General features: G+C 36.3%; 1 protein-coding gene across 1 annotated transcript in view; it reads right to left on the bottom strand.

The window, feature by feature from the left end:
• Positions 1-639: 639 nt before the first annotated feature.
• The window catches only part of ZDHHC15 (zinc finger DHHC-type palmitoyltransferase 15), a 78,958-nt gene continuing 65,080 nt past the window's right edge, over positions 640-14,517 (bottom strand). Inside the window, 5 exon segments of the mRNA XM_059385226.1 lie at positions 640-829; positions 2,519-2,645; positions 4,222-4,354; positions 9,305-9,425; positions 10,175-10,207. Of these exon segments, the coding sequence (XP_059241209.1) occupies positions 640-829; positions 2,519-2,645; positions 4,222-4,354; positions 9,305-9,425; positions 10,175-10,207 (604 nt within the window).

Below are 14,517 nucleotides of genomic sequence, written 5' to 3'. Positions count from 1 at the left end.
ATGCGGGACTCGATCCCAGGACCCTGAGATCATGACCCAAGCCGAAGGCAGTGGCTTAACCCACTGAGCCACCCAGGCGCCCTATTTAAACCATTCTAAGAGAGAATGCAAATGATTTTAAAGAAAATTTAGGGGGCCCTGTGTGGCTCAGTTGGTTAAGTGTCTGCCTTTGGTTCAAGTCATGATCCCAGTGTCCTAGGATCAAGCCCCATATCAGACTCCCTGCTCAGCAGGGGAGTTTGCTTCTCCCTCTCCCTCTGCTCATGTTCTCTTGTTCACTCTGTCTCTCAAATAAATAAATAAAATCTTGAATAAAATGTAGAAAATTTAACCAATGTAAATAAGGGCAGAGAAAGGTGAGCTGCTGTCCACTGATTAAATGAACTCAAGCAAAGCACCATGAGTCACCAACTGGCAGAATTGTTTATAAATATATATAGCACTCTATTATGTTTCCTGACATCTGACTGGTTATAAATCAAGGTATCACAAAACTGTTAAGAGACCTTCAAGCTGCCATCTTCCAACCTAAGCCACCTGTATATGCTACACAAATCTGGCTATACTTGCCCTTTTCTATCTAATGGGCACTTATAAGGTTGACAAGCTTATATAATCTTTCTGGATACTATATTCTCATTACACTACTTCGGTTGCATTAACATGGTCCATATTGGTACTTGCTTTGCTAGGTGGAGAAAATGCTTCCTTCTGAGCCTCCTTACCTCGTGTTTCATCCTCGTTGTCTTCCCAGGGCTCTTCATTTGCTAGCAGTGGGTTTTGTGACTCATTCACAGACCTCATAGGGAAGGAGTGTCCATCACCAGGGCTGTTGGGGAAAGAAAGGCAATGAGCTCCTGCAGCTGACACAGACCTTTTATGAATGTAATAAATCTCTTACAAATAGAAGGGGGTTCTTAGGAAGATTTAAACCATTTAGTTTATTTATTAAAACCATGGTGGAATACAGTTTTACAATAGCATCATTTAGTTGCTGTATTGCTTTCAATTTCTATATCTTGTTTGCACCAGTGTTAACTGTTTTGGTTTGTAAACAGCTGTTTAACTTGTTTCCCACAATGTCCAGTTATGGCAATATGCACACACTGCAGGCTTCATAAATATAATTTAATGATGATCACCTGAATTTATATCAAACTATCTTATTGTTTTGGTTCTAAGTTTTCAACAAATATTAGGAGATTCAGAATCATTGATATATTGGAGATAAGTTGCTATGAATTGGTGATAGATATTAATGTCTGAATGCCCCATTATTTGGCTTGTTATGGCAGAAAGGTTAATAGGAACTATGGGAAACAGCCAGAGTGAAGCATCTCTAGGTGTGAAGATTTGGGGCACAATTACCCTCAGGTGGGATCCACTTCATGGATATCTGTGGTAATCTAGGGCTACCTCCTTGGTTAATTACTCCGTCCACCAACAGATGGGATGCATTGGAGGGAACTATGTTAGTTCTGGCTAGAGTGGGCTACAGTTTGAACATTTGAGTATATATACCTGAATCCATTGCAAATTTATATATGAGTGACTTTTGGATTACTCATTTTCTATTTCCTATGCCTTTTCTTCTACTCATAATTGTGGTTAACTGGAAGTTGACAGATTTTATTGAAAGTTGTCTACAGAGGATGTAAGTATACTGATTATAGGTGAATGGGCTTTTTGTTTTTGTTTTTTTATTTCACAGAAGACCATTTTAGATCTTTGATGTAGTGATAGTGTGCGTATATTTGTGTGTGTATGTGTTAGTGGGGTGCAAATAATTGCTGGTAATGGTTATTAATCAACATTGCCCACCAACACAGTTTTGTCTTGTACTTTATAGCCAGGATAGTAGGATATACCATAGACCTTAAATAAATGAGCCTGTGAAACACCAACTGGTACCACTTATCTACTTAGAGCATTTTGGGGGTATATCTCCCCTCTGTTGTTTTCTTCTGTATATACTTGTACATATCTTTGTATATATTTTTAATTACAGAGTACATACCATTTGAATTCTACATTTTTCATTTAAAATAGAGTGATCATTTCCCTTTATTGTGACAGTCTTAATAACTATTACTTAAGACTACATAATATTCTAGTCAATGGGGATATATATCATATTGTTGAATATTTAGGTTGGATGTTTCCTAATTATTGGCTGGAAATATTGTTGTGATGAACATTTTTATGCCTAGTTTGTCTTTAGGATAGATTTTTAGAAGTGGAATTACTGGACAATGGATATGTGGATTATTATGATTTTTGATACATACTACTAAATCCATTTATAAAGAGTACTACCAGTTTACACTGCCACAAAGCATAAGAATGTCCATTTATCATACCCTCACCTCCTGATTTCTCTTTATTAACCTAGAAATAACAACTTGGGGGAAAGAGTTTTTACTGGACTGTCATTTGCTGCAAACTACAATTAAAACTGAATTTCCTACTTCAAGGCATGGTCCAACATCAACTTCTTTCAGTGGTAATAATTACCTACCTGGACCCAATAGGTATTAACCAGAACTTCTTGTTATCGCCAAACACCTGCTGGATATTTTTGATGACGCCAAGGTTGAACCCATTTTTCTCTGGGCCACTTGTAAACACTGGAGTACAGAAGGCCTCTAGGGCAGGATAGGGGAGTTGAAGAAAAGAGGAAGAAAGCAATAAAGGAACAAATTTCAGGACTATCATGATCTTGCAGTACTCCATGAATGTGATTTGATGTTACAATATCTTTTTGTTGTGGTAGCATGGGCCTCTTATTCTTAGTTATTGCTAAATTACTTAAACAACCAGTTTAATTACTTAATACAAAGTAATTTTGTCATTAAATGCAAAGAATTGATACTCTGTTTTTTTAAAAGACAGAGGAAACACATAATGGTAGAAATTATTATAAGGAGCCATGAGGTAACTATATATTTTGTGTGGCTGCATTTAAGGAGTGAAAGAACAATCTGAACAGTATTTATTTGAATCTAAGTGGAAACAGCTGCCCAATGGTCTCCATTTTTAGAGCTGGGACTAAAGTAAAGAAGCATGAAGAGTTGGTAATAACATTGATTTTGTTTTGAAACATTTCAGAAATGAAGATGTTCACACTAAAACGTGCAATGTAAGAAATTGAGTTTTATTCCAGTAAAAATGTCAACAGGTGAACTATAATCAACTCAAAGACTGAGGAATTAGACCATGTTAGTGCCCCTTATTTCTAGACACATATTTATCCCATTAAGCAAAAAATACTTTCACTGTTGGACAGGCTGCATCTAGCCTTCTCCCATTTGTTCTTTGTTTTCAGATTCTGTTATCGTGGAGTCTTTAGTACTTCTCTACTTTGCAGTTATGTCTAAGTCAAATGTGTTCATCTACCACCTAGCAACTAAGTGCTACAAATATCTGGTTTAGAAAAGGAATGTAAATATTTTTTTAGCTGTTAGCATTATTAGTGAATGAGTTTCAAATGTATACTGGCTTTTGTACTAAACTTTGCTCAATCTATCTTAGCTAAACATTCAACACTTTCTCCTCACTCCTACTGCATTTATTTGTATACAATGTAAATATTTGTTTCACTATACATGAAATAAAGTTGTTTCATTGGAATCCATCAGAAATATAATTCTCCAAATAACAGCCTGGAGTGTAGAGTAACCAAAAAAATGTTCATCTCTTGTACTCATTTTCTAGAAACTTGCTTATTCAGTGTATTTATCATATTCCCAGTCCTCCAAAGCCCCTTGATGACTGTAGATATCGTGATTTTTCGGCTTAGATTCTTTCTCAGCACTCTATCTTTGGATGCCCTCAATAATTTAGATTCTTTTATCTTTATTAACCTTCACCTCTCTCTTTTGATGTTCCCTTCTGTACTGATTTTTCCTCCACTTCCTCATGTGAACACCTTTCAGAAATTTTTCAAGCCATGAATTTGGGGAGTTATTACCCAATGTGAATTGTAAAGAGCAATGATCCATTTTGGTTTTGTGTGAGGTTTCATTTAATAATGCTTTATTTATTCATTATGGCTCTCCAGTTTGGTTAAACATGTTTACATCTGTCTCAGTTTGGAAGCAAAGGAATGTCACTATAAATAAAATGCTTCAGTGGGACTTTTTCTCTTCCTTAGGAATAATTTGTAGGTCACTATTATATACATTAATGTGTTTCTTCCCTCATCTTAATAACCAGTCTTACCTAAGGTGGTTTTGTTTCTGCTGACAAGCCAACAATGGTAACCAAAGAGAATCACAAGGCTGACAAAAAACATGCAGGCCACAAAGAGGAGGAAAAGAACATGGAACTTTGAGTGAACACTGGGCAATTCCCCCTAGAACAGAAATAATAAACAAATAAAAACAACGAATTAAAGTGATACAGCTTGGCTAGTTTTTCTATATGTTAGCACTTTTCTCATATGTATAAAATGTCTAGCTATAATTAAAAAATAGATTTTATAAAATTTTTATAAAAGTTCTTTCTGTTGATTACCATACCTCATTATGGTTATACTTTCAGCTTACAAAGCCGAAATTGGATCCTTGATTAAGTTCAGTGTAAAACACAGTATATACTGCAAAAATTAGAAAATAGTAGTATAAAAAGGGTATATTCAGGCCATAACTGGTATGCAACTTCTTAAAGCTTGTACTCCATTTAGTTTGCAAATTATGAGTCACTGGGCAGAGGTGATTTTGAGGTTATATGGTTCATCCTCTTGTCTCAAAATGGGTTATTCTGAAATACTTTATATGTCATATTTCTTTGGATATATGTATATTGAAAACAGCACAATAATACACATAGGAAGTTAAAACACATAGGTACAATTTCAAAATGCTCTACCTATAAGCTATAATCTGACTTTAAAGCTACTGAAAATTTTGTGTGGTTGTTTTTTATAGCTGAAGTAGAATGTGTTGGTATATCACAACCGGTGAGATTGCTCTTTAAACAGTAAAATCAAGCAGGATTTGACAGGCAATTGTAAAAGTAGGTAGCTAAACACTTTTATAGTTATTTGGGACATCTTATTTTCCATGTAGTACCAGCTTTCTTCTTTTACATGCAGCCATAAACCAGCATGCATACTGTGTAACATTTTATCTTCTAAAGAGAACTTTAGAAAACATTTTCAGTTTTGGAGTAAGAAGTTTTTTATTCCCCTCTTTCCTGTGCTGATCGTTGTTTTGGCATGATTAATTGCATTAAAGAATTTCCATATGCTTTGAGCAGTCAAGTTAAAGGTGATTCTTGACTGAAGTGGGTGTTAACATTAGGATCTAGTTCTACTTCAGTTTGGAAGGAAAAAATTAAGACTTGGAAACACTTGGAAAATTCAGATAGCACAGATTTTTTTTTTTTCTTAGAGAAGATTTTTAATCATTTTGATGTAAGGAAATTTTGGGGATCTTTCACAGTATATATGTTTGAAGGATGAAGATTAGGGGAAGTCAGTTAGTCAGATGTTTTCAGCTGACAAGTATTCTGGGTAAAATTTGCATAGGGACAGAGCACCCAGGACACAGTCATCTCAAGGACTTCAACCTTCAGAAAACTTCATCTGAAGCTCCTTTCTGAAATGATCCCTCCACAAAATCTTGGCCTAAGCACCCAAACTGAATTTGATTGGCTTGTGTTTTTTTTTTTTTTTGAGTTTATAGAAAAAATTAATGTACAGTTTTGTAGTGGTTTTTGCCTAGCTGGGTTTTTGCTTTCATAATCTCTACTTTTTGAGTATGTTTGTTAAAGCTTTTACAGCTTACATTTACTTTACTTCTTGTCTTTCAGGTTGAATGGGTAATAGGAAATGTCTAGGCAAGAGGGGCTGATAGAAACTCAGTTCAGACCTTGGGTAGCTAAGCTGAAATTCTTTCCCTTTCCTAATTACTTTTATAGTAATTACTCTTATAGTCTTTTGTCTGCTAAAGGGTATCTCTTGATAAAGTCTCCCCCCCCCTTTTATTGTTGGAAGAGGTTGATGGCCCTGTGTTCAAAATTACCTTCCCAGGAGATAACTAACCTAAATTACTCAAAGCAACAACCACTAGAAACATTCAGGGGAATACTGGTAGAATAAGACTACTATCTTGGTTCTAAAATAATTAATAGTCTCTATGTGGAGATTCATGGCCCAGTGTGGAAGGTGTATATTACTACTTTTTTCATAAGGCAAAAGATCAATTTCCTATCAAAGTAGCTACTCTTCAAGATAATATATAGAGGAAAAAATGGCCGATGATTGTGTTCTAAATTCTTTATTCCAAAGGAGCTATAGCTTCTCCATAGCAGGACCATAAAGGGCAGGCGGATATGTATGGTATAGTGTTTAAGATCTCTGGGCTTAGGATCAGATAGCTTCCAGTCCTGATTTTGAAACTTAAAGCTGGGTGATCCTGAGCAAGTCACTTAACTACTATGAGCCTCAGTTTTATCATTTTTAAATGAGACTAACAATTCCTGTTTTGTGTACTTTATAAAGTTGTGGTAAGAAGAAGATGAGACAATAGATATGAAAGTGCTCTGAAAATGGTAAAGTATCCTACAAATAGAGGTTGCTGTTCTTAGGAGAACCACTAGTCACCTTGATACATGGTTTATAGAATACATGGAAGTGTTTTCTTTTTATTTTAAGGTGAGACTCAATTTAAACTGAGAAAGCCTTCTCTAAACCACCTCAAAGTGCTTTCTGAATGGAGAGACTGCAAAGAAGCATTTTTCTGAATTGTCAATACCCTTTTCATTATGAGAGCAAGCCAAGACAGTTTCTTTTATGTCCCATTTGTCAGGCATGAGCTAATCTACTGTAGAGAAAAATGAAGGAATAAGAAAAGGACAAGCCCATGTTCATCTTGTGCTTGTGAATACTGACATATTTTTGGTAATTAATTCACATCCAAATATTATATTTCAAGAGTGAAAAAAAAACATACATCACCTGGATGGCTGGCACTGTGGTATTTGATGACTGACTGGCTTGGAGGACCAAGGCAAAATGTGTAAAATGCAACATTGTTTACTCTGTTATGAGTTCTTAAACACTACCCTACTGTGAAGACCAAGTAAGGACTGTAGTGATGACCAAGGTTGACACTTTCCCTGCTGAATTGGATACGGTAGATTTTCTTTACATTCAGGGTAGTAGCTCAGTGTGAATGGGATGTCAAACAGCTCATGAAAACCTGAACAATAGATAAGAGATCCTGTGATGTGAAAAGGAGCCAAAGAAGAGATGCCAAGATAATGAAATATTTTGTATTTGGGGAAAATTTATGAGAAAATTTCATTTCTGCTTATACTTTTATATCTTGAAGAATTAAAAAAAGATTTTATTTATTTGTCAGAGAGAGAGAAAGAATGAGCATGAGCAGGGGAAGGGGCTGAGGGGGAAGCAGGCTTCCAGCTGAGCAAGGAGCCTGATGTAGGGTTGATTCCAGGACCCTGGGATCATGACCTGAGCTGAAGCCAGATGCTTAACCGACTGAGCCACCCAGGTACCCCATAATTCCTGATTCTTAAAGTCATTAAATATCTGAATTGATTAAGAAAGTTGGGAAAATGGAAAGCACATATCACTATAATTTTTTTCCCGTGTATGAATTCATGAGAATTTATTTATTTATTTATTTATTTTCAGCATAACAGTATTCATTGTTTTTGCACCACACCCAGTGCTCCATGCAATCCGTGCCCTCTCTAATACCCACCACCTGGATCCCCCAACCTCCCATCCCCCAATGCTTCAAACCCCTCAGATTGTTTTTCAGAGTCCATAGTCTCTCATGGTTCACCTCCCCTTCCAATTTCCCCCAACTCCCTTCTCCTCTCTAACTCACTATAATTTTTTATCCTGTATTTTCTATACTAGTCAGGATCAAAGCACTAATTAATAATTTAACTATTCTCAGGTATTTAGGTTCTCACTGCCTGTCTTTCTCCATTGTTCTCCAGTTTATTATAATCTTTAATCTGGTCACAGGATTCACATTCTTTCCTTGCTGCTTTATTTCTTCACTTGATGTGAGATATTCCTAATATATGGGCTCTTGTACAATTCCCACAGTAATAACTAATAGCTCCGCCTATCCTGGTCACAGGATTCACATTCTTTCCTTGCTGCTTTATCTCTTCACTTAATGTGAGATATTCCTAATATATGGGCTCTTGTACAATTCCCACAGTAATAACTAATAGCTCTGCCTACATCTGTCTTTTGCTATTTAGGTTCAGTTTGGACAACCTCCATCATAGAAGGTTATGATATTTTAACTACTGTACTGGAATTGTGGGGAGGGGGATAACCTCTGGAGTCCATTGGCATGAAATTAAAAAAAAATTCACTATATTGCTGCCAGACCCAACACACATACGTAAAGTAAAAATCTGCCTTCAATTCTTTTGGAAATAGATGGGATATGATTGAAATTTAGTAGAAGAAATGTGAAATTCTCTTTTAGATTTCCCTATAATCATCAAAATCAAAATCATATTTCATTTGATCTTGGCGATGAGCCAGTGAAGCAGGTAACAGAGCCAGTATTAGAACTCAGTTTTCCTAATTCCCAACCCAGTGTTTGTCATACAAATTTCAAATAAGACTTCCCATTTCAGTTTGGTCATGTGTGAAGATGAGTCAATGAATCTTTCTGTCCAGTAGGAATTTTGCAACTCTCCTTTAAACAGGAAGTAAGAAAGTCTTTTCTGACAATGAGGGAATACTTTAGTATCCTTTTTCTTAGAAAACTAGAGATTCAAAATCAGTTTCAACATTTTTAAAATCTATAATTGGGAAGAAGTGAATTTTTTATTTTATTTTTTATTTTTATTTATTTATTTATTTAAAGATTTTATTTGACAGACGGAGATCACAAGCAGGCAGAGGCAGGCAAAGAGAGAGGAGGAAGCAGGCTTCCAGGACTCTGAGATCATGACCTGAGCTGAAGGCAGCGGCTTAACCCACTGAGCCACCCAGACACCCCGGGAAGAAGTGAATTTTTTAAACTGGACTAGGTAAGTACATTGTAAAGAATCACTAAGAGTCAAGGGGTTAGGTTCCTAAAGATCTTAACAAGATTCTCCTGTATGACAGTAATTTGTTTTAGCAGAATCCTTAAATAACTAACTCCTAAATCTCAGAATATTCAACATGGGGAAACTTGTTTTGTGCCTTCCTTTCTGGTTACCTTAGCTATTTCAAAATGTAAAAAGAAAAGTTGGAAAACATCACAGATTGGAGTAGGTATGTGTTTTGGGGGTGATCTTTCAGGGTTATTTAACTTACTCTCCAATATTTGATGAAATAGTTGAAGACTGTTGTAGCAATGTACAGGCAGTAGAGAACAGAATAAGCTAAGAACTGAAGAAAGAATTTGTAGTTGGAAAATCCAATGCAATTATTAACCCTAAAAAAAAAAAGAAAAAGTAATTTGAAATCAGGATCCATTGATTGAGAACACATGGATACATAAGTGAACACAGCAATGGAAGTACGTTACTCCTGCTGCTTCATTATGTGCTGTGTAGAAACTCAACAGAAACAGAAGCCCCTTAATAGAAACAGACTGGAAAAACAAGTTCATGTCTCATTTGTTTTTCTTTTCATTTACAGGTGTAGACATCTGGCCTACTTAATAGTTCTGGACTAGTTCCTGATCCACCCAAGAAAACCTGAATTTTGGATGCTGAAAACATATTGCAATCTTAACAGCTACACTTAGTATAGAATGACATATTCTCTGTAGTTAGATGGCTTCAGATTTGTTCTCTAAGTCAGACATTCAAAATTTGGAGAAGAATTGCTGAAGTTAATAATCTAATAATATTTTAAACATCAAGATAACTAAAAACAGAATGAATTGTATAATGTCAAAGAAGAGAACTGTTTGTACTTGATTTCATTACTATACTCAACTACTAAAGCCAACAGACAAAAGACCATTAGTTTTGTGAGCCTAGGAATTTACTACCATACCTTTGGTGGTATTACTTATTTTTGCTTTAAAATGTTATGCCTCCCCTGTCCCCCATGTACATACAAGACCCAGTGATTTATGGTTAGAGAAACAAACATGTTAAAACTATGCTTAGGAGAGTAGGCATTTTGAGCAACTTTGACCCTTTCAGAGTAAAGAAATGAATCAAAGGGACATACCAAGGGCAGTGATGATCCATTTTTAATACACACCTACAAAAGAAACAAAATACATGTGATAAGTAGAGCTATGGAAATGAAATAACACCTCATAATTGAACTTGTCTCACCAGTATAATTACATGGTATCGGTACACTCATTCCTAGATTTCCACTATAAGCTACCACAAAATTATTTTGTTCTCAGTTATTTCTAGTATGAGCCAATCACAACACTTTACAGGATTATGCTGGCCGCAAGTTACATGCTGGGAAGTCTAAGATATCTCCCCTCATTTTGCTCAATATGCAGATTAATAAAAGTATAGAAAAAAAAACATAGGGCTACAGTCTGTTAAAATAAAAGACCAATGGAGACCACCCTTGAAAATTTCCCAAGCTGACAAAACCAGTTTAGTTATACAAATAAAGCTTAATTTGGCTTATTTTATTAGACTGACTGGACCTGGGTCATTTCTTGCTTATGCCTCTGGAAATTTTTAGTAAAGCTTAATCTGTTTTCTAAAGTTGACATAAAGTAACCACTGACCAATTCTCTATCATTTAAGAAAATTCTGACTATTCTAACTAATCATTATAAAGAATAATTGTATATTCTCATAATAATTGTTTTCTCACTATATAAGCTGTTTTATAACAATATATCTCAAGCCTCATTTTTTGTTTTGGTTTGAGTGCTCCTGGTTTGCAAACTGTCTTTTTGGTGTGTACGCTATAAAATTTTGCTAATTAGGAGTCCCTGGTTGGCTCAGTTCATTGTCTGCCTTTGGGTCAGGTCATGATCCTGGGAACCTGGGATCAAGCCCTGCTTCAGGCTCCCTGCTCAGCCAGGAACCTGCTTCTCTCCTTCCCTCTGCCCCTCCCCTGCTTGTGTTCTCTCTCTCTCAAATAAATAAATAAAATCTTTTAAAAATATTTAAAAATTACCAATTACTACTCTGGTGATTGTTTTACTTTGGCTATTTCTGATATTTTGACAGATTTCTTTCAATCATTAATAAGAGAAATATGAGTGGAACATATACCCAAGAAGGACATGAAGATTATATTAACATAAAGATGTGACTCTACAAAGCTAAAATAATTTGAGTACCAAAATAAAGTGGTACTGAGGTATAACCCAAAATATAAAGTGATTATCCATGCCTATATAATTATATGAATAGTAAACAAACAAACTAACAAACAAGGGAGAAGAGACAAATCTCTCATGTGGAAGAATTTTAAAAACTTATGTAGATATTCTGACTTCAAGGAGGGGGAGCATAATTTCCCATTCCTTTCATTTGGGCTATACATATTGACTTCTTTCTAAAGGGTAAAGGAGCAGCAGAGGAAGAGCAAATTTACATTAGAGAAATCTGACAAACACTACCTCAGCCAGATGATCAAGATTAATATTACAGTGATAAGTCATGTTCATAATATGTGCCCTTGATAGAATACAATGATAATGGTAATTTACCTCTATGCTCTTCCTATCCAAAATGCAGTATCCAAGTCTAATCATGAGAAAAATATTGGACAAATCCCAACTGAGGGATAGTCTACAAAATACCCCATCATTAATCCTGAAATCCTAAAAACTGTCATGGTTATCAAAAACAAGTAAAGCCTGAGAAACTGAAAGTGCTAAAAGAGCCTGAGAAGACATGGCAACTAAATGTAATGTGGTATCCTGAATGGGATCTTAGAAAATAAAAAGAACACTAGAGAAAAACAGGAATTCTAACCAGAGCACAGACTTCAAAAAAATAATGTACTGGTGTTGGTTCATTATTTGTAACAAATGTATCATATTAATGTAAGAGTTTGATAACAGGGGAACTGGATGTAGGACACACAACTATCATCACAATAACTTTATAAATCTAAAACTGTTCTGAAATAGAACACTTTATTGTTATTTTATTTTTTATTAAAAAATTTATTGATTAATTATTTTATTTATTGTTTTTAAAGATTTTATTTATTTACTTATTTGACAGAGATCACAAGTAGGCAGAGAGGTAGGCAGACAGAGAGGGAGAAGCAGGCTCCCTGCTGACACAGCCTGATGCGGGGTTTGATCCCAGGACCCTGGGATCATGATCTGAGTGGAAGGCAGAGGCTTTAACCCACTGAGCAACCAGGCACCCCATTTATTGTTATTTTTTTATTTTTAAAATTTTTACTTATTTATTTATTTTTAAAGATTTTACTTATTTATTTGAGAGAGAGCGTTAAGAGAGAGAGACCATAGGGGCGCCTGGGTGGCTCAGTGGGTTAGGCCGCTGCCTTCGGCTCAGGTCATGATCTCAGGGTCCTGGGATCGAGTCCCGCGTCGGGCTCTCTGCTCAGCAGGGAGCCTGCTTCCCCCTCTCTCTCTGCCTGCCTCTCCATCTACTTGTGATTTCTCTCTGTCAAATAAATAAAATCTTAAAAAAAAAAAAAAAAAAAAAAAAAGAGAGAGAGAACCAAAAAACAGGGCAGGCAGCAGAGGTAGAGAGAGAAGCAGGCTCCCCAGTGAGCAGGGAGTCTGATGCAGGGCTTGATTCCAGGACCCCAGGATTATGATCTAAGCTAAAGGCAGATGAGTAACTGACTGAGGCACCCAGGTGCCCCATTTTTAATTTTTTTTAAAAAACAAGTCAAGCAGAGAGTCAATTATCATACAGTTTTGCTTATTTGTGGAGTGTAAAGAATAACACGGAGGACATGGAGAGCTGGAGAGGAGAAGGGAGTTGGGGGAAATTGGAGGGGGAAGACAAACCATGAGAGACTGTGGTCTCTGAAAAACAATCTGAGGGTTTTGGACGGGTAGAGGGTGGGAGGTTGGGTGAGCCTGGTGGTGGGTATTATGGAGGGCACATACTGCATGGAGCACTGGGTTTGGTACATAAACAATGAATTCTGGAACACTGAAAAGAAATTTAAAAAATAAATAAATTTTTTTTAAAATATGTATTTCCTTTACAAAGAGAATGTGAGCAAGGGGATGGGTAGAGAGAGAAGGGGAGAAGCAGACTCCTCGTTGAGTGTGGAACCTGATATGGGGCTCCATCCCAGGACTCTGAGATAATGACGTGAGCTGAAATCAAAAGTCAGATGCTCAACCGACAGAGCTATCAAGGCACCCTGAACATTTATTTTTTAAATGGGGTTTTAGCAATTTGGGGTCTCTTCTGATTCCATATAAATTTTAGGATTGATTGCTCCAGCTCTTTGAAAAATGCCGGTGGAATTTTGATTGGAATGGCATTGAAAATATAGATTGTTCTAGGCAGTATAGACATTTTAACAATGTTTATTCTTCTGATCCATGAGCATGGAATGGTCCTCCATATTTTTGTGTCTTCTTCAATTTCTTTCATGAGTGTTCTATAGTTCCTCAAGTATAGATCTTTTACCTCTTTGGTTAGGTTTATTCCCAGGTATCTTATGGTTCTTGGTGCTATAGTAAATGGAATCAATTCCCCAATTTCCCTTTCTGTATTTTCGTTGTTAGTGTATAAGAAAGCAACTGACTTCCATACATTGATTTTGTATCCTGCCACGTTACTGAATTGCTGAAGGAGTTCTAGTAGTTTGTGGGTGGAGTCTTTTGGGTTTTCCATATAAAGTATCATGTCATCTAAAAAGCTTCTGCACAGCAAAGGAAACAGTCAACAAAATAATGAGACAACCCACCGAATGGGAGAAGATATTCTCAAATGACAATACAGACAAAGCGCTGATTTCCATGATCTATAAAGAACTCCTCAAACTCTACACTCAAAAAACAGATAATCATGTCAAAAAATGGGCTAAAGACATGAACAGACACTTCTCCAATGAGGACATACAAATGGCTAACAAACACATGAAAAAATGTTCATCACCACTAGTTGGGAGATTCAAACCAAAACCACATTGAGATACCACCTTACACCAGTTAGAATGGCCAAAATTAACAAGACAGTAATCAACGTGTGTTGGAGAGGATGTAGAGAAAGGGGAACCCTCTTAGACTGTTGGTGGGAATGCAAGTTGCTGCAGCCAATTTGGAGAACAGTGTGCAGATTCCTTAGCAAATTAAAAAAAGAGCTTCCCTATGATCCTGCAATTGTACTACTGGGTATTTACCCCAAAGATACAGATGTAGTGAAAAGAAGGGCCATCTGTACCCCGATGTTCATAGCGGCAATGGCCACAGTCGCCAAACTGTGGAAAGAACCAAGATGCCCTTCAACAGATGAATGGATAAGGAAGATGTGGTCCATATATACTATGGAGTATTATGCCTCCATCAGCTTTTTGACCAACTTTTTGATCAATATGGATGGGACTGGAAGAGATTATGCCGAGTGAAATAAGTCAAGCAG

The sequence above is a fragment of the Mustela nigripes genome, chromosome X (assembly GCF_022355385.1).
Source record: "Mustela nigripes isolate SB6536 chromosome X, MUSNIG.SB6536, whole genome shotgun sequence".
Classification (NCBI taxonomy): Eukaryota; Metazoa; Chordata; class Mammalia; order Carnivora; family Mustelidae; genus Mustela; species Mustela nigripes.
The sequence above is the reverse complement of the archived record's forward strand: the minus strand, read 5'-3'. Positions and strand labels throughout refer to the sequence as shown.